General features: G+C 43.6%; 1 protein-coding gene across 1 annotated transcript in view; it reads left to right on the top strand.

The window, feature by feature from the left end:
* The window catches only part of LOC118359350 (transcription factor SOX-6), a 216043-nt gene that overhangs the window by 120418 nt on the left and 69239 nt on the right, over positions 1-26386 (top strand). The window contains exon 8 of the mRNA XM_052480705.1: positions 15685-15808. Coding sequence (XP_052336665.1) covers positions 15685-15808 — 124 coding nt within the window. The remainder of the gene's footprint in view (positions 1-15684; positions 15809-26386) is intronic.

Raw genomic sequence — 26386 nt, forward strand, 5'->3', positions numbered from 1 at the left:
GACTAACGTTCTATAGCAGCAGATACAGGTCAGTGTTGACTAACGTTCTATAGCAGCAGATACAGGTCAGTGTTGACTAACGTTCTCTATAGCGGCAGATACAGGTCAGTGATGACTAACGTTCTATAGCAGCAGATACAGGTCAGTGTTGACTAACGTTCTACAGCAGCAGATACAGGTCAGTGTTGACTAACGTTCTATAGCAGCAGATACAGGTCAGTGCTCACTAACGTTCTCCAGCAGCAGATACAGGTCAGTGCTGACTAACGTTCTATAGCAGCAGATACAGGTCAGTGTTGACTAACGTTCTATAGCAGCAGATACAGGTCAGTGTTGACTAACGTTCTATAGCAGCAGATACAGGTCAGTGTTGACTAACGTTCTATAGCAGCAGATACAGGTCAGTGTTGACTAACGTTCTCCAGCAGCAGATACAGGTCAGTGTTGACTAACGTTCTATAGCAGCAGATACAGGTCAGTGATGACTAACGTTCTGTAGCAGCAGATACAGGTCAGTGATGACTAACGTTCTATAGCAGCAGATACAGGTCAGTGTTGACTAACGTTCTATAGCAGCAGATACAGGTCAGTGTTGACTAACGTTCTATAGCAGCAGATACAGGTCAGTGCTGACTAACGTTCTATAGCAGCAGATACAGGTCAGTGTTGACTAACGTTCTATAGCAGCAGATACAGGTCAGTGTTGACTAACGTTCTATAGCAGCAGATACAGGTCAGTGTTGACTAACGTTCTATAGCAGCAGATACAGGTCAGTGCTGACTAACGTTCTATAGCAGCAGATACAGGTCAGTGTTGACTAACGTTCTACAGCAGCAGATACAGGTCAGTGCTGACTAACGTTCTATAGCAGCAGATACAGGTCAGTGCTGACTAACGTTCTATAGCAGCAGATACAGGTCAGTGTTGACTAACGTTCTATAGCAGCAGATACAGGTCAGTGCTGACTAACGTTCTACAGCAGCAGATACAGGTCAGTGTTGACTAACGTTCTATAGCAGCAGATACAGGTCAGTGCTGACTAACGTTCTACAGCAGCAGATACAGGTCAGTGTTGACTAACGTTCTATAGCAGCAGATACAGGTCAGTGTTGACTAACGTTCTGTAGCAGCAGATACAGGTCAGTGTTGACTAACGTTCTGTAGCAGCAGATACAGGTCAGTGTTGACTAACGTTCTACAGCAGCAGATACAGGTCAGTGTTGACTAACGTTCTATAGCAGCAGATACAGGTCAGTGCTGACTAACGTTCTATAGCAGCAGATACAGGTCAGTGTTGACTAACGTTCTATAGCAGCAGATACAGGTCAGTGTTGACTAACGTTCTGTAGCAGCAGATACAGGTCAGTGTTGACTAACGTTCTCCAGCAGCAGATACAGGTCAGTGTTGACTAACGTTCTATAGCAGCAGATACAGGTCAGTGCTGACTAACGTTCTACAGCAGCAGATACAGGTCAGTGTTGACTAACGTTCTACAGCAGCAGATACAGGTCAGTGTTGACTAACGTTCTATAGCAGCAGATACAGGTCAGTGTTGACTAACGTTCTATAGCAGCAGATACAGGTCAGTGTTGACTAACGTTCTATAGCAGCAGATACAGGTCAGTGCTGACTAACGTTCTATAGCAGCAGATACAGGTCAGTGCTGACTAACGTTCTACAGCAGCAGATACAGGTCAGTGTTGACTAACGTTCTATAGCAGCAGATACAGGTCAGTGTTGACTAACGTTCTATAGCAGCAGATACAGGTCAGTGTTGACTAACGTTCTATAGCAGCAGATACAGGTCAGTGATGACTAACGTTCTATAGCAGCAGATACAGGTCAGTGCTGACTAACGTTCTGTAGCAGCAGATACAGGTCAGTGTTGACTAACGTTCTATAGCAGCAGATACAGGTCAGTGTTGACTAACGTTCTACAGCAGCAGATACAGGTCAGTGTTGACTAACGTTCTATAGCAGCAGATACAGGTCAGTGTTGACTAACGTTCTCCAGCAGCAGATACAGGTCAGTGTTGACTAACGTTCTACAGCAGCAGATACAGGTCAGTGTTGACTAACGTTCTATAGCAGCAGATACAGGTCAGTGCTGACTAACGTTCTACAGCAGCAGATACAGGTCAGTGCTGACTAACGTTCTATAGCAGCAGATACAGGTCAGTGCTGACTAACGTTCTATAGCAGCAGATACAGGTCAGTGTTGACTAACGTTCTCCAGCAGCAGATACAGGTCAGTGCTGACTAACGTTCTATAGCAGCAGATACAGGTCAGTGTTGACTAACGTTCTATAGCAGCAGATACAGGTCAGTGCTGACTAACGTTCTATAGCAGCAGATACAGGTCAGTGTTGACTAACGTTCTATAGCAGCAGATACAGGTCAGTGTTGACTAACGTTCTACAGCAGCAGATACAGGTCAGTGCTGACTAACGTTCTATAGCAGCAGATACAGGTCAGTGCTGACTAACGTTCTACAGCAGCAGATACAGGTCAGTGTTGACTAACGTTCTATAGCAGCAGATACAGGTCAGTGTTGACTAACGTTCTATAGCAGCAGATACAGGTCAGTGTTGACTAACGTTCTACAGCAGCAGATACAGGTCAGTGCTGACTGACAGCAGCAGATACAGGTCAGTGTTGACTCTATAGCAGCAGATACAGGTCAGTGCTGACTAACGCATAGCAGCAGATACAGGTCAGTGTTGACTAACGCTTCTATAGCAGCAGATACAGGTCAGTGCTGACTAACGTTCTGTAGCAGCAGATACAGGTCAGTGTTGACTAACGTTCTACTGCAGCAGATACAGGTCAGTGCTGACTAACGTTCTATAGCAGCAGATACAGGTCAGTGCTGACTAACGTTCTATAGCAGCAGATACAGGTCAGTGCTGACTGTTCACTGTACCTATTCATTCTCTCTTATCTTAGTCATGTGTTCATACACACACACGTGTATCAATCAAATCTAATTGTATTTGTCACATGCTTCGTAAACAACCGGTGTAGACGAACAGTGAAATGCTTACTTAAGGGACATCCCATCAATGCAGAGAGACATTTTTTTTTAAATAATAGAAAAAAAATAACACGAGGAATAAATACACAATGAGAAATGAATAATTGGCCAATATTCACAGGGTACCAGTACAGAGTCAATGTGTAGGGGTACGAGGTCATTGAGGTAGATATGTACATGTAGGTAGGGCTAAAGTGACTAGGCAACAGGATAGATAATAAATATTAGCAGCAGCGTATGTGATGAGTCAAAAGAGTTAGTGCAAAAAGGGACAATGCAGATAGTCCTGATAGCTATTTGGTTAGCTATTTAGCTGTCCATTTAGCAGTCTTATGTCTTGGGGGAAGAAGCTGTTCAGGGTGTTGTTGGTTCCAGACTTGGTGCATCGGTACCACTTGCTGTGCAGTAGCAGAGAGAACAGTCTATGATTTGGGTGGCTGGAGTCTTTGACAATTTTAGGGCCTTCCTCTGACACCACCTGGTATAGAAGTATTGGATGGCAGGGAGCTTGGCCCCAGTGATGTACTGGGCCTCATGCACTACCCTCTGTAGCGCCTTGGGGTCAGATGCCAAGCAGTTGCCATACCAAGCGCTGAAACAGCCAGTCTAGATGCTCTCAATGGTGCAACTATATCAGTTTTTAAGGGTCTGAGGGACCATGCCAAATCTTTTCAGCATCCTGAGGGGAAAGAGGCATTGTCGTGCCTACATCGCGACTGTGTTGGTGTATAAGTAAGTAGCCTTGCCTTGTGTGAGCCGGAATGGAGGCGGAGCCTATCTCCTGTTTCTGTAGTGTGAGGCAGCCTTACCTCCAATCTATCTCCTTAATGCTGAGTGCCTGGTCCCATTTTTATAGTTTTTGGTATGTCTCGGCCAGGGATGGAACTCACAACTTTCCACTCTCATGGCGGACACTCCTGAGTTAATTCCTTAGTGATTTGGACACTGAAGAACTCGAAGCTCTCAACCCGCTCCACTATAAGCCCCAGTGATGTGAATGGGGGTGGGCTCGGCCCTCAGTTTCCTGTAGTCCGTGATCAGCTCCTTTGTGTCACTGATGTTGAGGGAGAGGTTGTTGTCCTGACATCACACTGCCAGGTCACGGATCTCTTCCCTATAGTCTGTCTCATCATCGTCGGTGATCAAGAAAGCACTCACAAATGTCCACACACACACACACACACACTAATCCCTGTAATTGACCTGTTTATAGGGGCTTCATTTGCTGGGTCATTGATCATGTCTTGATCAATAGACTATTGAATCCCTGCTATCAGCTTCTCTCTATTACCTCTTCTATTTATCAACCCCGTCTCCTTCCTTTCTCCACATGTTTTCTCCTCTAGTTCGCTCAATCATACTGTTCATCTATTTGCCTCATGCTACAGTACTTGCTGCCACTCCATTTCTCACACTCTTTCACACTCACCTATGAATATCCCCCGCTTGTCTCTTTCATTCTCATTCCTTCTATCGTAAACTGCTGCAGAGTTTTCTCTCATTCTCCCTTTTCACAAAACTAACTTTTCCAACTGATCTGTCTTCACCACTGGTTCTGACTGGTTGTAAAGACACTGACCCAGAGAGTCAGTCACAGGCTCACTGTGGCTGGGGGAGGCAGTGAGCAAGGGCCCCTTGTTCTCTGGAGGTGTTGTGCTTTTAACAAGGCTTTCTTTTACAATGCCCCCCTCTGCTTTTTATAAACCACAGATCTGAGTTCATTAGGACCGGGCCTCAGGGTGTGTGTGTGTGTGTGTGTGTGAGACAGTAAAAATACTACTCTCTATGATCACACTGCCTTACGGTGTGTTGTAATGTTGTTGAGAGAAGTTTGGTGTTGGCACGTCTGCAGCTGTCAAGAAGTGCAAACATAATCAGCATACAGCAGACCTGGGTTCAAATACTATTTGAAATAATTTCAGCGTTTCCTTTAGCCTCCCTGGAGTGTCAGGTGGGCGGGGTTTTTACACCTTTCAGACTTCAGACTCTATTTTCTCTATTGTTACAGGCAAGCTCAATCGAGCACAGATGAAGTATTTTAAATAGTTTCAAATAGTATTTTCAACCAGGTGTGTCATACAGTGCCTCTCAATGCATTGTTAACGCTCTTAAACATGCTAAGTCATTTGAAAGAGCTATGTAAACTTAGATTGCATTGAACAATGCCATTGAGCACACATCAACTCCATCATCCCAGACACCCTGGACCCACTCCAATTTGCATACTGCCCTAACAGATCCATAGAAGACGCAATCTCAATTGCACTCCACACTGCCCTCACCCACCTAGATAAGAGGAATTCCTATATGAGAATGCTTTTCATTGACTACAGCTAAGCTTTCAACATCATTGTCCCCCCCAAGTTTGTCACATAGCTTAGGACCCTGGGACTGAACACCTCCCTATGTAACTGGATCCTGGACTTCCTGACGGGCCACCCCCAGGTGGTGAGGGTAGGCAACATCACCTCCGCCACACTGACCCTCAACATGGGAACCCAACAGGGGTGTGTGAATCGTCCCCTCCTGTTCACCCACGACTGTGTGGACACGCAAGACTCCAACACCATCATCAAGTTTGCTGAGGACACGATGGTGGTAGGCCTGATCCCCAACGACAATGAGACAGCCTACAGGGAGGAGGTCAGAGAACTGTTAGAGAACTGGCAGTGTGGTCCCGGAGCAACTGTGCAAGCACACCCCCATCCACATCGACGGGGCTGCATTGAGAGCTTCTTGTTCCTCTGTGTCCAAATCACGTTGAGGATTATAATAAATACCACTTTGATGTCATACAAGCAAACAAGAGAGAACTGAAGCCATTTACAGTATGAACGTTTATGATCACTATGTTGATGTACAGGTACAAGATGGCACATGTTATACTCTGGGTTGTCCTGAACACAATGTGTGTCTTATTTTGAATAAAATTAGCTGAGTAACACACACTTGAATGGACTGTGTTCCAAACAAAAACCCTACAATTGTACTTGCTTCAGTTCCTCGATGGCAAAGCTAGGAGACTCCAGAAAAAGCACCTTATAGTTGGATCTTTGCTTGAGTCATAAAAGTGCATTGAAATGACTTTACTAGATGTTGTGCAGAAGAGACACCAGTTAAACCTCTCACTCAAACCGTTGTAATAGTTTCTTCTTCTAAAATGTCAGTGAATTTTCTTATTATGTTACTGAATGGATCCAGAGTATTTTCAGATTTTATTATCAACCAAAGTGGTGAAAAGTACAGTAAATATATAATTATAAATGCTTTAGGCCCATTTCCAGCAGTGTAAAGGGTTAAACACACTGGCAGGGCAGCACCACAAGAACAGCCAGTCAGTCTGCTACTACTTATCACCTCCAGACCTACTTATTCTAGGGCCCAATGCTCTAAGGGACTGACCAAGGGCTACTGTTTGGGGTTCATACCCTGGGCTGTATCCCAAATGGCACCCTATTCCCTACATTTTGCACTACTTTGGAGAAAGAAAGAAAACGTAGTGCACTGCATAGGGAATAGGGTGCCATTTGGGATTCAGTCCTGGCCTGTACTGTACCTTGGGGCCATCCAGATGACATCAGCATGATCCTGTGTTAAATTCTGTACCCCCGTTCAGATCTTTACTTCCCAGACGTAACTTGTTAAACAGATGAAAGATGATTAGAGGCATTTACTGTAAGTCCTTCATTCATAGCAATTTGTATGAATGGAAATGACCAAACCTTTCCCTTTTTATGAATCCAAACGTACAACCGTTCACGTAGAATATGTTGTTTTTCTTTCTCTGGGTGTAAATGAGTGTTTGTCAGTCTTGTGTTTTATTGTGAGGGAGTGCCCAGTTCAAAGTGACACCGGTTTCCTGTCATGTGGTTTTAAATGTTCTGTAGAAACAGTAGGGAACTTCCAAGGGCTAAAAGAACGGTTCCGTCAGCCTCCCGGTTACACACTCAAGCCACACACACGCACACATTTCCTCAGGGTCACAGATGCAGGCCCAAACCCCAGAGGCCGGGCAAAACTAACCAGACTAATTAATGACCTCAAACTCACACTCCTCCTCTTTTCATCGCTTCATTCTGTCCTCTCTCTGTTCTTCACCTACCTCCACTTGCTTACATTTTTGCTCACTTTTTTGTGTACTCCTCATCCCTCAGTTGTTCTTCACCTCCTCTTGGAAGATCTTTATCTGCTCATCCTCTTCCCTTCGCGTTGCTTTTTCTCATCTCTTTTTGTTCCCATTCTTGATATTTTTTAATTCGCTTATTTTTTTATTTCTCGCCTCCCTATTCTAACATCCAGCCTCTCTCTTCTCTCTTCTCTCTTCTCTCTTCTCTCTTCTCTCTTCTCTCTTCTCTCTTCTCTCTCTCATCAGTCTTTTCAAATGTTTTCATCTTCACCTTGTATTTTCTATTTTATTTCCTCATATGTAGAATAGTTGTATTCTCTTTCCGCCCTTAAACCTGACCTTGTCCATTCTACCCAGTAGGTAATGTCGTCGCTCCTTACCAATCAGGTGTAAAATGAAGTGAGCTCTCTTGTCAATAGCCAGTATAAGAATTGCTGCCGTGAGGTGAAGTCTGTGCTCTTAGTCCACTAAAGCCACATTAAGACCTAATAGTGCACACAAATGACCAATAGATGCCACCTCAGCAACCAGTAGTGGACACAATGGCTCGTAAAGCCGTTGGGCCAACTGCAATGTTGAAACAAATTCAACAACTATGGAAAATGAAAAGAATGGTGTGAACCATTATGGTAATTGGCTTGTAAGGGATTTGTCTAGAGCTAATGCTGCTGTCATTGCACACAGTGACAGAGGATATGTAAATCAGGTGTGTTAGTGCAAGGTCAAAAACTAAAATGTGTGCCCTTTGGGTCCCCAGGACCAGGATTGGGAAACACTGGCTTAGTGTATTATGATTTAAAATATGATGATAATCTGTGGTTTGAAAGCATACAAACTGTAGCTCTGCCTACCAAGCTAAACTAGCCACAGAAATAAAATGTGAACGGACAGGAATCTCTCTATTTCTCCCACTATCCCTCTGTCTTTCTCTTCATTTCTCTCTCTCTCTCTCTCTCTCTCTCTCTCTCTCTCTCTCTCTCTCTCTCTCTCTCTCTCTCTCTCTCTCTCTCTCTCTCTCTCTCTCACTCTCTTTTGCTCTTTCTGTCCCTCTCGCTCTCTCTCTTTTGCTCTCTCTCTCTGTCTCTCTGTCTCTCTGTCTCTCTCTCTCTCTCTCTCTCTCTGTCCCCCTCTCTCTCTGCCACCCCCTCTCTCTCTTTTGTCTCTCTCTCTCTCTCTCTCTCTCTCTCTCTCTCTCTCTCTCTCTCTCTCTCTCTCTCTGTCCCTCTCTCTCTCTCTCTGTCCCCGTCTCTCACTGCCCCCCCCCCCTCTATCTCTCTCTCATCCACAGCCTTTACTGTGCCCACCACACCCCAGTCTTTACACAGTAGGACCATTAATACCGTGTGCACACTTGTGTGTGCCTAAATGCATCTGTGCATGCGCTTGTGTCTGAGTATGTGTGTGTCTGGTGGGTAGTTGGGGAAGGGGGCTCTATGTTTTCTTTGGGCTGGGGGAGAGCAGGCCAGTCCATTCATCCCTCTCCTCTAGGAGAAGGCCTGTGCTTTGTGTTTGGTGGAGGGAAGGTATTCCCAGAGGAACACAATGAATGGAGCATTCTCCCCCCTCCGCTTGGACACACAGACTTTTTTTCTCCCTTCATTCTTGCCCTAGTCTCTCGGTGGTGTCACAAGACGTGTGTGTGTGTGTGTGTGTGTCTGGGCCTCCCGTGTGTGTGTGTGAAACTTATAGAACCTCCAGGATCTCGATTCACAGTGTTCAGTGGAATCTGATGGTGACTGTGTTCTTAGAAAAACACTCACACTCTCTCTCTCTCACTCACACACACACACACACACACACACACACACACACACACACACACACACACACACACACACACACACACACACACACACACACACACACACACACACACACACACACACACACACACACACACACACACACACACACATGTAGAAATATGAAAGAACATGTTTTTCCCTTTCCATGCGATGGCAATCAAGAAAGAGTATTTGAAAGAAGCATACCGTAAAACTGAAATTAAACGCTGAATTTCAAATAACCGCCTGTCCCTTTTAATAGCCGGGGAACAGCACACATTTTGGGAAATAAACCCCTGTTTCAAATAAACGCTGTGTCTAAATGAATTGTTTACGAGGTTTAATGTTTGATTTGTTACATTAAGTAATTCTGTAATGACAAAAATGATTGCATTGCCAGTAAGAAACTTTTATTGTCAAACTGCTAACAGCTGAGAACTGCTGCTAGCTAACTAGCAAGCACAACAAGTCAACAACTTTGGGAAAAGAGACCCCCAGAAATTGTCCCGAAAAGGCAAAATCAAAGAAGAGAATAATTATTCTGTCAAGGAAAAGTAAAATAAAATGTTTTTGTGGAAGCATACGAAGACAAAATAAATGTAACACAGTGTGTAAATGACATTAGTGCAGAAAATCACATCAACTCAAATTGTATTGGTCACATACACATGGTTAGCAGATGTTAATGCGAGTGTAGCGAAATGCTTGTGCTTCTAGTTCCGACAATGCAGTAATAACCAACGGCCTTGAGATAGAAGCTGTTTTTCAGTCCCTCGGTCCCAGCTTTGATGCACCTGTACTTACCCCGCCTTCTGGATGAAAGTGGGGTGAACAGGCAGTGGCTCGGGTGGTTGTTGTCCTTGATAATCTTTATGGTCTTCCTGTGACATCAGGTGGTGGAGGTGTCCTGGAGGGCAGGTAGTTTGCCCCCGGGGATGCGTTGTGCAGACCTCACTGCCCTCTGGAGAGCCTTACGGTTATGGGTGGAGCAGTTGCCGTACCAGGCGGTGATACAGCCCTACAGGATGCTCTCGATTGTGCATCTGTGCATCTGTGCTTTTGGTGACAAGCCAAATTTCTTCAGTCTCCTGAGGTCACCACGCTGTCTGTGTGGGTGGACCAATTCCGTTTGTCCGTGATGTGTACGCCGAGGAACTTAAAACTTACTACCCTCTCCACTACTGTCCCATCGGTGTGGATAGGGGTGTGCTCCCTCTGCTGTTTACTGAAGTCCATGATCATCTCCTTTGTTTTGTTGACGTTGAGTGTGAGGTTATTTTCCTGACACCACACTCCGAGGGCCCTCACCTCCTCCCTGTAGGCCGTCTCATTGTTGTTGGTAATCAAGCCTACCACTGTGGTGTCGTCTGCAATCTTGATGAATGAGTTGGAGGCGTGCATGGCCACACAGCCATGGGTGAACAGGGAGTACAGGAGAGGGCTGAGAACGCACCCTTGTGGGGCCCCAGTGTTGAGGATCAGCGGGGTGGAGATGTTGTTACCTACCCTCACAACCTGAGGGCGGCCCTTCAGGAAGTCCAGTATCCAGTTGCACAGGGCGGGGTCGAGAGACCCAAGGTCTCGAGCTTGATGAAGAGTTTGGAGGGTACTATGGTGTTAAATGCTGAGCTGTAGTCGATGAACAGCATTCTCACATAGGTATTCCTCTTGTACAGATGGGTTAGGGGTTAGCTCAGTTACCTTAGCTTTCTTGGGAACAGGAACAATGGTGGCCCTCTTGAAGCATGTGGGAACAGCAGACTGGGATAAGAATTGATTGAATATGTCCGTAAACACACCAGCCAAGTGGTCTGCTCATGCTCTGAGGACGCGGCTGGGGATTCCGTCTGGACCTGTTTTGCTCATGTCGGCTGCAGTGAAGGAGAGTCTGAAGGTTTTGGTAGCGGGCCGTGTTTGTGGCACTCTATTGTCCTCAAAGCGAGCAAAGAAGTTGTTTAGTCTGTCTGGGAGCAAGACATCCTGGTCAACGACGGGGCTGGTTTTCTTTTTGTAATCCGTGATTGACTGTAGACCCTGCCACATACCTCTTGTGTCTGAGTCGTTGAATTGCAACTCTACTTTGTCTCTATACTGACGCTTAGCTTATTTGATTGCCTTACGGAGGGAATGGCTACGCTGTTTGTATTCGGTCATGTTTCCGGTCACCTTGCCCTGATTAAAAGCAATGGTTCGCGCTTTCAGTTTCACTCGAATGCTGCCAACAATCCACAGTTTCTGGTTTGAAAATGTTTTAATAGTTGCTGTGGGTACGACATCGCCGATGCACTTGCTAATAAACTCGCTCACTGAATCAGCGTATTCGTCAATGTTGTTCTTTGACGCAATGTGGAACATATCCCAGTCCAGGTGATCGAAGCAATCTTGAAGCGTGGAATCAGATTGGTCGGACCAGCGTTGAACAGACCTGAGTGAGGGAGCTTCCTGTTTTAATTTCTGTCCATAGGCTGGGAGCGACAAAATGTAGTCGTGGTCAGCTTTTCCGAAAGGAGGGCGGGGGTGGGCCTTATATGCCTCGTCGAAGTTGGAATAACAATGATCCAGGATTTTACCAGGCCTGGTTGCACAATCAATATGCTGATAGAATTTAGGGAATCTTGTTTTCAGATTAGCCTTGTTAAAATATGTGGTTTCCAGTTTACATAGAGTCAAATTAAGTTTGTTCAGGGCCATAGATGTGTCTGCTTGGGGGGGATATACCAGGCTGTGATTATAATCGAAGAGAATTGTCTTGGTAGATAATGTGGTCAACATTTGATTGTGAGGAATTCAGGTGAACAGAAGAACTTGAGTTCCTGTATGTTGTTATGGTTATACCACGTCACGTTAATCATAAGGCATACCCCCCTGCCCTTCTTCTTACCAGAAAGATGCTTGTTTCTGTCGGTGCGATGCGTGAAGAAACCAGCTAGCTATACCGACTCCGATGGCGTGTCTCGAGTGAGTCATGTTTCCGTGAAGCAAAGAACGTTACAGTCTCTTATGTCTCTCTGGAATGCTACCCTTGCTCGGATTTAATCTACCTTGTTGTCAAGAAACTGGACATTAGCGAGTGGTATGCTGGGGAGCGGTGCGCGATGTGCCTGCATCGTTGTTTTGGTTAGCCGGCTGGGATCCGATCCATTGTCCTGGGTGGTGGGCAAAACAGAGGATCCGCTTCGGGAAAGTCATATTCCTGGTCGTAATGATGGTGAGTTGACGTTGCTCTTATATCCAATAGTTTCTCCCGACTGTATGTAATAAACCCTAAGATTACCTGGGGTACCAATGTAAGAAATAACACGTAAAAAAACAAAATACTGCATAGTTTCCTAGGAACGCGAACCGAGGCGGCCATCTCTCTCGGCGCCGGAGGTATTAAATTAAGACTGATGGAAGTGAATGCTGGAATTAAACAGAGAGCAAATGCATAAAAGCTGTGTGCATTAAATAGACGCCTGGCTCAAATAGAAGCTTGTCTCTAATAAGCGCCTGTTGAGTTCAGCAATTGAAGCAAATAAACTCCTGGGCTATTAATTTAAGTTTTACGGTACGGAAGGCTGGGATGTTTGTGTTTCCTCTCTGTGCTCCCCTTTACCCATGCTCTTTCCCACTCTAGAGACTACTCATTTAACCAGTTGAACTGCGCTCACACATATTCCCCTCACAGTCTCAACTTCTACTGCTATCTGACCAGACCACCATGTTACCTTTCCCACTGAATATTTAGTTAAATAGTTGAGATCAGATAATCAAAGTGCATTTATTCGTGATGTCTAGGTGAGAAAGAGTAAACAAGTCAGGATAAGGAGAGATGGGGGCAAAAAGAGAGAGTAAAGAGAGAGGGGAGACAGAGAAAGAAAGAGGGAAATAGGAAGTGACCGAGATGCAGTGGTTTAGCTTTCATTTGAGAGAGAGACTTCATTGCTTTAACTACTCAGCTGTTAACTTTTTAGAGCTTCCAGGCTCAGATACAATGATATAGGCTTTGTTGAAACCATACACATGGTGGGTGGGTTTGTGTGTGTGTGTGTCTACTCTCTTACTGCTCTCTCACATCTCTCTGGAAGATATGTGCTTGTGAATCTAAATTCTCTTTTTCTCTCTATTTATCTCTCTCTCTCTCTCTCACTCTCTCTTCCATTTAAATGCTTTATTGGGATAATAAATAATTATTGTATTGACAATAAAGACAATGTTGAACAATTCAAGGTCACACTTTATTTGGATAGTCCAGCTGTAGATGTGCTACACATGGTCATACTATCAACAAACTATTGATAAGCAACTGCTTGCTAAAGTTACAGTTAGGTTTAGAATAAGGGTCAGGGTAAGGATAAAGTTCAGGGCAAGGATAAAGGTCAGGGTAAGGATAAAGGTCAGGGCAAGGATAAAGGTCAGGGCAAGGATAAAGGTCAGGGCAAGGATAAAGGTCAGGGCAAGGATAAAGGTCAGGGCAAGGATAAAGGTCAGGGCAAGGATAAAGGTCAGGGCAAGGATAAAGGTCAGGGCAAGGATAAAGGTCAGGGCAAGGATAAAGGTCAGGGCAAGGATAAATGTCAGGGCAAGGATAAAGGTCAGGGCAAGGATAAAGGTCAGGGCAAGGATAAATGTCAGGGCAAGGATAAAGGTCAGGGCAAGGATAAAGGTCAGGGCAAGGATAAAGTTCAGGGCAAGGATAAATGTCAGGGCAAGGATAAATGTCAGGGCAAGGATAAAGGTCAGGGCAAGGATAAAGGTCAGGGCTAGGGTTAGTAGATAGTATGTAGAGCAGAGATCATCAACTACATTCAACCGTGGGAAGCTTTTCTCTTGAGCGGATGGTCAGGTGGCCGGAACATTATTACATATCATTTGTAGAAATTGACGGCAAGAAGCCCAAACAGATATAACATTTGACTAAAACATAATAATTTCAAACCTTGCTTACATTTTATATGATCGCATACTGTGCCTTCGGAAAGTATTCAGACCCCTTGACTTTTCCACATTTTGTTACGTTACAGCCTTTTTCTAAAATGGATTAAAGAAATTACCATCCTTGAAAAACTACACACAAGGCCCTCATAATGACAAAGCGAAAACAGGGTATTATTATTTTGGGAAAATGTATTTAAATAAAAAACAAATACCTTATTTACATAAGTATTCAGAGCCTTTCTGGTTTCTACAACTTGATTGGAGTCCACCTGTGGTAAATTCAATTGATTGGACATGATTTGGAAAGGCACACACCTGTCTATATAAAGGTCCCACGGTTGACAGTGCATGTCAGAGCAAAAACCAAGCCATGAGGTTGAAGGAATTGTCCGTAGAGCTCCGAGACAGGATTGTGTCGAGGCACAGATCTGGGAGATTGCCAAACTGAGCAATCGGGCAAGAAGGGCCTTGGTCAGGGAGGTGACCAAGAACTCTATGGTCACTCTGACAGTGCTCTAGAATCCCTCTGTGGAGATGGGAGAACCTTCCAGAAGGACAACCATCTCTGCAGCACTCCACCAATCAGGCCTTTATGGTAGAGTGGCCAGACGGAAGCCACTTCTCAGTAAAAGGCACATAACAGCCCACTAGGAGTTTGCCAAAAGGCACCTAAAGACTCTCAGACCATGAGAAACATGATTCTCTGGTCTGATGAAACTAAGATTGACCACTTTGGACTGAATGTGCAGCGTGACATCTGGAGGAAACCTGGCACCATCCCTACAGTGAAGCATGGTGGTGGCAGCAGCATCATGCTGTGTGGATGTTTTTCAGCGTCAGGATCGAAGGAAAGATGAACGATGCAAAGTATAGAGAGATCCTTGATGAAACCCTGCTCCAGAGTGCTCAGGATCTCAGGCTGGGGGTGAAGGTTCACCTTCCAACAGGACAACTACCCTAAGCATACAGCCAAGACAACGCAGGAGTGGCTTCGGGACAAGTCTCTGAATGTCCTTGAGTGGCCCAGCCAGAGCCTAGACTTGAACACAATTGAACGTCTCTGGAGAGACCTGAAAATAGCTGTGCAGCAACGCTCCCCATCCATCCTAACAGAGCTTTAGAGCATCTGGAGAGAAGAATGGGAGAAACTCCCCAAATACAGGTGTGGCAAGCTTGTAGCGTCATACCCAAGAAGACTGCCAAAGCTGCTTCAACAAAATACTCAGTAATGGGTCTGAATAATTGTGTAAATGTGATTTTTACACTAATACATTTTTACACTATTTACACTAATACATTTTTACACTATTTACACTAATACATTTACAAAAAAAACAACAACATGTTTTTGCTTTTTCATTATGAGGTATTGTATGTAGGTTGATGAGGGGAAAAAATATTAGTTCAATTTTAGAATAAGGCTGTAAAGTAATAATGTGTAAAAAGTCAAGGGGTCTTTCTGAATGTATCGTATCTCTCTATTGTGCGTGGTGATATACTTGAGAACAGATTTCCTACATTAATATCACAGTCTTTTATGTCCAACAATAATATATATATATATATATATATATATATATATATATATATATATATATATATATATTTTTATTTTTTTTTTAAATCACGGGTCGTCAGTTGGGGACCCCTGCCATAGAGCATCAACAGATGGACTATCTAAAGGAAGTGTTACATAAATACACTAAGAATCATTCATTAGAAACAGAAGAACAAAGAGAAAAGAAGAAGAAAAACATTTATAAATATTCATCAGAAAATGTATAAGTAGGATAACTATTGAACTCACTCTGTTTCTCTCAGGTGCAGGGTCACATGCCTCCTCTGATGATCCCAGTGTTTCCTCATGACCAGCGATCTCTGGCTGCTGCCGCCGCTGCTGCACAGCAGGGCTTCCTCTTCCCACACAACATGTCCTACAAACCAGGTACACGCACACACACACACACGCACGCACGCACGCACGCACGCACGCACGCACGCACGCACGCACGCACGCACGCACGCACATAAAATATTTGAGTTACATGTGTTTAAGTAAAGATTTGGCTCTGTCTCCCTCTCTGCAGTATTTCACTCTCTTTCCTTTCTCTGTATCGTGCTTCTCTTGCAGAAGCCTCCATATCTATTGTCACTGTGCTGTGTCAAACAAGGTCCTGACAGGATTTCCCACGTTCACTTCATACACTGAACAGCCCAGGATGTGAACCAAATGGCACACTAATCCCTTTATAGTGCACTACTTTTGACCAGGGCCCATACGTGCGCAGAAAAAAAGGGTACGGTTAGGGTACAATATTGTTCCCAGGGGTCCAAAAATACACATAAAATACCTTCAGAGATACATACAGTTTAAGTCAGAAGTTTACATACAGGTTAGCCATATCATTTTAAACTCAGTTTCTCACAGTTCCTGACATTTAATCCTAGTAAAAATGCCCTGTCTTAGGTCAGTTAGGATCACCACTTCATTTTAATAATGTGAAATATCAGAATAATAGTAGAGCAAATGATTTATTCCCGCTTTTATTTATTTATTCACATTCCCAGTTGGTCAGAAGTTTACATACACTTAATTAGTATTTGATAGCATTGCCTTTAAATTGTTTAACTTGGGTCAAATGTTTTGGGTAGCTTTCCATAAGCTTCCCACAATAAGTTGGGTAAATGTTCACCCATTCCTCCTGACAGAGCTGGTGTAACTGAGTCAGGTTTGTAGGTCTCCTTGCTTGCACACGCTTTTTCAGTTCTGCCCCAAATTTTTCTATAGGATTGAGGTCAAGGCTTTGTGATGACCACTCCAATACCTTGACTTTGTTGTCCTTAAGCCATTTTTCAACAACTTTGGAAGTATGCTTGGGATCATTGTCCATTTGGAAGACCCATTTGCAACCAGGCTGATGTCTTGAGATGTTGCTTCAATATATCCACATCATTTTCCGTCCTCATAATGCCATATATTTTGTGAAGTGCACCAGTCCCTCCTGCAGCAAAGCAACTCCACAACATGATGCTGCCTTCCCGTGCTTCACGGTTGGGATGGTGTTCTTCGCCTTGCAAGCCTTCCCCTTTTTCATCCAAACTTAACAATGGTCATTATGACCAAACAGTTCTATTTTTGTTTCATCAGTCCAGAGGACATTTCTCCAAAAAGTACAATCTTTGCCCCCGGATGTGCAGTTGCAAACCGTAGTCTGGCTTTTTTTATGGCGGTTTTGGAGCAGTGGCTTCTTTCTTGCTGAACAGCCTTTCAGGTTATGTCAATACAGGACTTGTTTTACTGTGGATATAGATACTTTTGTACCTGTTTCCTCCAGCATCTTCACAAGGTCCTTTGCTGTTGTTCTGGGATTGATTTGCACTTTTCGCACCAAAGTACATTCATCTCTAGGAGACAGAACTAGTCTCCTTCCTGAGGGGTACGACGGCTGCGTGGTCCCATGGTGCTTATACTTGCGTACTATTGTTTGTACAGATGAACGTGGTACCTTCAGGCATTTGGAAATTGCTCCCAAGGATGAACCAGACTTGTGGAGGTCTACAGTTTTTTTTCTGAAATCTTGGCTGATTTCTTTTGATTTTCCCATGATGTCAAGCAAAGAGGCGCTGAGTTTGAAGGTAGGCCTTGAAATACATCCACAAGTACACCTCCAATTGACTGAAATTATGTCAATTAGCCTATCAGAAGCTTCTAAAGCCATGACATAATTTTCTTCCATTTTCCAAGCTGTTTAAAGGCACAGTTAACTTAGCGTATGTACTGTAAACTTCTGACCCACTGGAATTGTGATACAGTGAATTATAAGTGAAATATTCTGTCAGTAAAAATTACTTGTGTCATGCACAAAGTAGATGTCCTAACCGACTTGCCAAAACTATAGTTTGTTTACAAGAAATTTGTGGAGGGGTTGACAAACGAGTTTTAATGACTCCAACCTAAGTGTATGTTAACTTGCCACTTCAACTGTATGTCCTCACATGGTACTGTTCCATATCTTTAGGGTATATGTGTGGATAATCTAGTATAATGGTCAATTCCTTTGCCAATTTTTGAATATAAAAGGTACAATCATCACACTCTCAAAAACAATCAGTATCATATTTCCCAGCATGCTCTATTGCAATTCTTTGAATTGTTTGTTTCAATGTTTGTTTTTGCATGAAAATTGATGGTTGGTCTTATGGTACACAAAGGTAAATAACATACATACATTTTTCTAAACGAACCCATTCTGTTAGTAGTTCGAATTATTGCACCCGGTACTGAGATGGCTGTTCCAGTTTCAATACTTTCGGTAGTCTCATTTATCTAGTGTCCCTACCTTGGCAGTCGTTCTAAAAGCAGGTTGCGGGTGATTAAAAGTTCACATTTGAAATGTATCTCCACTCTGACTGGATTCCAACAGCAATTGCATATCACTCTGCAAACCAGCATGATGTGACTTGTCCAATGTGGCCTGCAAACCATGAGTTTTGGACTTCTGTGTTGGGATTTAACTAGGCTGCCGAAGTATGGCCTTATGATATATGTAATGTATTGTCATAAAGAGTTTGTCTATGATAAAATATTCACCTAGGCCATTAGTTGGTGACGGCTACAGGACTGAAACTCATTTAATGCAACAGTCATGGGTGGTACTGGTAACTCTAAAATTCACTTGAAAGGCGCTCTGGGAAATATGCAAATAAGGCTTTACACCCTACAGTGTTAAACAACACACAAAACCTTTTTATAGGTACATTTTTTTGCCACATAAAAGGAACAAACTGCTTGGTCACTGTGTTGGTACCCTAAAAGGCAAATGTGGTCAAAAGTAGTGCACTACAATAGGGAATAGGGAGTCTTTCATATTTTAGGACAAATCAGTGTTGTAGTCATTTAAAAAAAGATTGAACCTTTATTTAACCAGATAGGCTAGTTGAGAACACCTTTATTTAACCAGGTAGGCTAGTTGAGAACACCTTTATTTAACCAGGTAGGCTAGTTGAGAACACCTTTATTTAACCAGGTAGGCTAGTTGAGAACACCTTTATTTAACCAGGTAGGCTAGTTGAGAACACCTTTATTTAACCAGGTAGGCTAGTTGAGAACACCTTTATTTAACCAGGTAGGCTAGTTGAGAACACCTTTATTTAACCAGGTAGGCTAGTTGAGAACACCTTTATTTAACCAGGTAAGCTAGTTGAGAACACCTTTATTTAACCAGGTAGGCTAGTTGAGAACACCTTTATTTAACCAGGTAGGCTAGTTGAGAACACCTTTATTTAACCAGGTAGGCTAGTTGAGAACACCTTTATTTAACCAGGTAGGCTAGTTGAGAACACCTTTATTTAACCAGGTAGGCTAGTTGAGAACACCTTTATTTAACCAGGTAGGCTAGTTGAGAACACCTTTATTTAACCAGGTAGGCTAGTTGAGAACACCTTTATTTAACCAGGTAGGCTAGTTGAGAACACCTTTATTTAACCAGGTAGGCTAGTTGAGAACACCTTTATTTAACCAGGTAGGCTAGTTGAGAACACCTTTATTTAACCAGGTAGGCTAGTTGAGAACAAGTTCTCATTTACAACTGTGACCTGGCCAAGATAAAGCACAGTAGTTCGACACATACAACAACACAGAGTTACACATGGAATAAACAAACATACAGTCAATAATACAGTAGAACAAAATAAAACAAAAAGTCTATATACAGTGAGTGCAACTAAGTTAAGATAAGGGAGGAAAAGGCAATAAATAGGCCATGGTGGTGAAGTAATTACAATTTAGCAATTAAACACTGGAATGGTAGATGTGCAGAAGATGAATGTGCAAGTAGAGATGCTGGGGTGCAAAGGAGCAAGATAAATAAATACAGTATGGGGATGAGGTAGGTAGATAGATGGGCTGTTTACAGATGAGCTATGTACAGGTGCAGTGATCTGTGAGCTGCTCTGACAGCTGGTGCTTAAAGTTAGTGAGGGAGATATGGGTCTCCAGCTTCAGAGATTTTTGCAGTTCGTTCCAGTCATTGGCAGCAGAGAACTGGAAGGAAAGACGACCAAAGGAGGAATTGGCTTTGGGGGGTGACCAGTGAGATATACCTGCTGGAGCGCGTGCTACGGGTGGGTGCTGCTATGGTGACCAGTGAGCTGAGATATGGTGGGGCTATAGTTAGCAGAGACTTGTAGATGACCTGGAGCCAGTGGGTTTGGTGACAACTATGGAGCGATGGCCAGTCAATGAGAGCTTACTGGTTGCAGTGGTGGGTAATATTTGGGGCTTTGGTGACAAAATGGATGGCACTGTGATAGACTGCGTCCAATTTGATCATTCTGGTCTACGTTATGAAATGTGGCAATTTGAGAATGTTGGAGGTTTCATATATACTGCTGTCAAAATGTTGTAAATGAACGATTCATGATTCACAAACAAATAATGTGTTGTAGAATGAGTTTGTTTGTGAATCATTATTAGTTCATTTGCAACATTGTGACATAGTTTCAACCAAGAATTGTTAACTTCCTGGTTAGTCATTTAAGGAACAATAGATAACTAACAGTGGAATGTTGTTGTTTATGATGTTCTGAAAGCATTTCAGTTACACAGCACATCTGCAACATGGAATTTCACTCTTTCACACACTTGCTCAGACACACACACACACACACACACACACACACACACACACACACACACACACACACACACACACACACACACACACACACACACACACACACACACACACACACACACACACACACACACACACACACACACACACATGCACTTTTGCATATATGTACATACTTATGCATGCACTGTATGTACACAAACGTTATGCACAGACATACACATACTCCCTTTCTAGGCAGGAACTATAATCACTACCTTCTCTATCTTTTCTCCTCCTTTCCCACATTACATTATTTTCCCATAGTGCACTACTTTTGAACAGAGCACTATTCCCTACATAGTGCACTACTTTTGACCAGAGCCCTATGTAGGGAATAGGGCTCTGGTCAAAAGTAGTGCACCAGTCCTATCTGAATTTTAAAAATAAAATGTTAAAAAAAAAAATAAAATAAAAAAACAATAAAATAGAGTAACAAAGTTATCCCTCCAAGGAGTATGGCTGTGGAAATGGTTATAACTTTTTTTTGTTTGTTTATAGTATTTTTATTTTAACATTGAGGCGGACATGGAAAGCCTTTTAGGACAAACAGTGGGGTTTCTGCAGAACATTCTGGTGCTAGATTGTTAAAAGCCTGCTGGATTCATGAGTGCATCACAATCAGGAAACTTACTGTTAGAAGTTAGAAGTCGTACTGCTCGGAGAGAGCAGAGGTGCATGGACTCTACTGGGATCCATGAGTACAAACATAACACATTAGTAACCTTTGACAAACGCTCACGCCACAATTCATTATAGGCCTGGGTGGGTTCGTCGAGAGGCTAGTAGGCTGTGGGTTTTTTTATGGAGGAAATAGACATGAGGAATACATCTACCATAAATTGTGGGTGAGAAAAACAGAGTTAGAGAGTGTGAGGGACAGAGCGAGAGAACCAGAGAGTGATAAACAGACAGAGAGACTGGAACCAGAGAGTGATAAACAGACAGAGAGACTGGAACCAGAGAGTGATAAACAGACAGAGAGACTGGAACCAGAGAGTGATAAACAGACAGAGAGACTGGAACCAGAGAGTGATAAACAGTCAGAGAGACTGGAACAAGAGAGTGATAAACAGACAGAGAGACTGGAACCAGAGAGTGATAAACAGACAGAGAGACTGGAACCAGAGAACGATAAACAGACAGAGAGACTGGAACCAGAGAACGATAAACAGACAGAGAGACTGGAACCAGAGAGTGATAAACAGACAGAGAGACTGGAACCAGAGAGTGATAAACAGACAGAGAGACTGGAACAAGAGAGTGATAAACAGACAGAGAGACTGGAACCAGAGAGTGATAAACAGACAGAGAGACTGGAACCAGAGAATAAACAGACAGATAAACAGACAGAGAGACTGGAACCAGAGAGTGATAAACAGACAGAGAGACTGGAACAAGAGAGTGATAAACAGACAGAGAGACTGGAACCAGAGAATGATAAACAGACAGAGAGACTGGAACCAGAGAGTGATAAACAGAGAGAGACTGATAAACAGAGAGGAACCAGAGAGTGATAAACAGACAGAGAGACTGGAACCAGAGAGTGATAAACAGACAGAGAGACTGGAACCAGAGAACGATAAACAGACAGAGAGACTGGAACCAGAGAATGATAAACAGACAGAGAGACTGGAACAGAGAGTGATAAACAGACAGAGAGACTGGAACCAGAGAATGATAAACAGACAGAGAGACTGGAACCAGAGAATGATAAACAGACAGAGAGACTGGAACCAGAGAGTGATAAACAGACAGAGACTGGAACCAGAGAGTGATAAACAGACAGAGAGACTGGAACCAGAGAGACTGGAACCAGATAAACAGACAGAGAGACTGGAACCAGAGAACGATAAACAGACAGAGAGACTGGAACCAGAGAGTGATAAACAGACAGAGAGACTGGAACCAGAGAGTGATAAACAGACAGAGAGACTGGAACCAGAGAGTGATAAACAGACAGGGAGACTGGAACCAGAGAGTGATAAACAGACAGAGAGACTGGAACCAGAGAGTGATAAACAGACAGAGAGACTGGAACCAGAGAACGATAAACAGACAGAGAGACTGGAACCAGAGAGTGATAAACAGACAGAGAGACTGGAACCAGAGAGTGATAAACAGACAGAGAGACTAGAACCAGAGAGACTGTGATAAACAGACAGAGAGACTGGAACCAGAGAGTGATAAACAGACAGAGAGACTGGAACCAGAGAAAACGATAAACAGACAGAGAGACTGGAACCAGAGAGTGATAAACAGACAGAGAGACTGGAGACCAGAGAGTGATAAACAGACAGAGAGACTGGAACCAGAGAGTGATAAACAGACAGAGAGACTGGAACAAGAGAGTGATAAACAGACAGAGAGACTGAACCAGAGAGTGATAAACAGACAGAGAGACTGGAACCAGAGAATGATAAACAGACAGAGAGACTGGAACAAGAGAGTGATAAACAGACAGAGAGACTGGAACCAGAGAATGATAAACAGACAGAGAGACTGGAACCAGAGAGTGATAAACAGACAGAGAGACTGGAACCAGAGAGTGATAAACAGACAGAGACTGGAACCAGAGAGTGATAAACAGACAGAGAGACTGGAACCAGAGAACGATAAACAGACAGAGAGACTGGAACCAGAGAACGATAAACAGACAGAGAGACTGGAACCAGAGAGTGATAAACAGACAGGGAGACTGGAACCAGAGAGTGATAAACAGACAGAGAGACTGGAACCAGAGAGTGATAAACAGACAGAGAGACTGGAACCAGAGAGTGATAAACAGACAGAGAGACTGGAACCAGAGAGTGATAAACAGACAGAGAGACTGGAACCAGAGAACGATAAACAGACAGAGAGACTGGAACCAGAGAGTGATAAACAGACAGAGAGACTGGAACCAGAGAGTGATAAACAGACAGAGAGACTAGAACCAGAGAGTGATAAACAGACAGAGAGACTGGAACCAGAGAGTGATAAACAGACAGAGAGACTGGAACCAGAGAACGATAAACAGACAGAGAGACTGGAACCAGAGAGTGATAAACAGACAGGGAGACTGGAACCAGAGAGTGATAAACAGACAGAGAGACTGGAACCAGAGAGTGATAAACAGACAGGGAGACTGGAACCAGAGAGTGATAAACAGACAGAGAGACTGGAACCAGAGAGTGATAAACAGACAGAGAGACTGGAACCAGAGAACGATAAACAGACAGAGAGACTGGAACCAGAGAGTGATAAACAGACAGAGAGACTGGAACCAGAGAGTGATAAACAGACAGAGAGACTAGAACCAGAGAGTGATAAACAGACAGAGAGACTGGAACAAGAGAGTGATAAACAGACAGAGAGACTGGAAGGAACCAGAGAACGATAAACAGACAGAGAGACTGGAACCAGAGAGTGATAAACAGACAGAGAGACTGGAACCAGAGAGTGATAAACAGACAGAGAGACTGGAACCAGAGAGTGATAAACAGACAGAGAGACTGGAACAAGAGAGTGATAAACAGACAGAGAGACTGGAACCAGAGAGTGATAAACAGACAGAGAGACTGGAACCAGAGAGTGATAAACAGACAGAGAGACTGGAACAAGAGAGTGATAAACAGACAGAGAGACTGGAACCAGAGAATGATAAACAGACAGAGAGACTGGAACCAGAGAGTGATAAACAGACAGAGAGACTGGAACCAGAGAGTGATAAACAGACAAACTGGAACCAGAGAGTGATAAACAGACAGAGAGACTGGAACCAGAGAACGATAAACAGACAGAGAGACTGGAACCAGAGAACGATAAACAGACAGAGAGACTGGAACCAGAGAGTGATAAACAGACAGAGACTGGAACCAGAGAGTGATAAACAGACAGAGAGACTGGAACCAGAGAGTGATAAACAGACAGGATAAACAGAGACTGGAACCAGAGAGTGATAAACAGACAGAGAGACTGGAACCAGAGAGTGATAAACAGACAGAGAGACTGGAACCAGAGAACGATAAACAGACAGAGAGACTGGAACCAGAGAGTGATAAACAGACAGAGAGACTGGAACCAGAGAGTGATAAACAGACAGAGAGACTAGAACCAGAGAATGATAAACAGACAGAGACTGGAACCAGAGAGTGATAAACAGTCAGAGAGACTGGAAACAGAGAACGATAAACAGACAGAGAGACTGGAACCAGAGAGTGATAAACAGACAGAGAGACTGGAACCAGAGAGTGATAAACAGACAGAGAGACTGGAACAAGAGAGTGATAAACAGACAGAGAGACTGGAACCAGAGAGTGATAAACAGACAGAGAGACTGGAACCAGAGAGTGATAAACAGACAGAGAGACTGGAACCAGAGAGTGATAAACAGACAGAGAGACTGGAACCAGAGAGTGATAAACAGACAGAGAGACTGGAACCAGAGAGTGATAAACAGACAGAGAGACTGGAACCAGAGAGTGATAAACAGACAGAGAGACTGGAACAAGAGAGTGATAAACAGACAGAGAGACTGGAACCAGAGAGTGATAAACAGACAGAGAGACTGGAACCAGAGAGTGATAAACAGACAGAGAGACTGGAACCAGAGAGTGATAAACAGACAGAGAGACTGGAACCAGAGAATGATAAACAGACAGAGAGACTGGAACCAGAGAACGATAAACAGACAGAGAGACTGGAACCAGAGAGTGATAAACAGACAGAGAGACTGGAACCAGAGAGTGATAAACAGACAGAGAGACTGGAACCAGAGAGTGATAAACAGACAGAGAGACTGGAACAAGAGAGTGATAAACAGACAGAAGACTGGAACCAGAGAACGATAAACAGACAGAGAGACTGGAACCAGAGAACGATAAACAGACAGAGAGACTGGAACCAGAGAGTGATAAACAGACAGAGAGACTGGAACCAGAGAGTGATAAACAGACAGAGAGACTGGAACCAGAGAGTGATAAACAGACAGAGAGACTGGAACCAGAGAGTGATAAACAGACAGAGACTGGAACCAGAGAACTGATAAACAGACAGAGAGACTGGAACCAGAGAGTGATAAACAGACAGAGAGACTGGAACCAGAGAACGATAAACAGATAGAGAGACTGGAACCAGAGAGTGATAAACAGACAGAGAGACTGGAACCAGAGAGTGATAAACAGACAGAGAGACTGGAACAAGAGAGTGATAAACAGACAGAGAGACTGGAAGGAACCAGAGAGTGATAAACAGACAGAGAGACTGGAACCAGAGAACGATAAACAGACAGAGAGACTGGAACCAGAGAACGATAAACAGACAGAGAGACTGGAACCAGAGAATGATAAACAGACAGAGAGACTGGAACCAGAGAACGATAAACAGACAGAGAGCCTGGAACCAGAGAATGATAAACAGACAGAGAGACTGGAACCAGAGAATGATAAACAGACAGAGAGACTGGAACCAGAGACTGATAAACAGACAGAGAGACTGGAACCAGAGAACGATAAACAGACAGAGAGACTGGAACCAGAGAGTGATAAACAGACAGAGAGACTGGAACCAGAGAACGATAAACAGACAGAGAGACTGGAACCAGAGAACGATAAACAGACAGAGAGACTGGAACCAGAGAGTGATAAACAGACAGAGAGACTGGAACAAGAGAATGATAAACAGACAGAGACTGGAACCAGAGAGTGATAAACAGACAGAGAGACTGGAACCAGAGAGTGATAAACAGACAGAGAGACTGGAACAAGAGAATGATAAACAGACAGAGACTGGAACCAGAGAGTGATAAACAGACAGAGAGACTGGAAACAGAGAACGATAAACAGACAGAGAGACTGGAACCAGAGAGT

The sequence above is a fragment of the Oncorhynchus keta genome, chromosome 26, assembly GCF_023373465.1.
Source record: "Oncorhynchus keta strain PuntledgeMale-10-30-2019 chromosome 26, Oket_V2, whole genome shotgun sequence".
NCBI classification, from domain to species: Eukaryota; Metazoa; Chordata; class Actinopteri; order Salmoniformes; family Salmonidae; genus Oncorhynchus; species Oncorhynchus keta.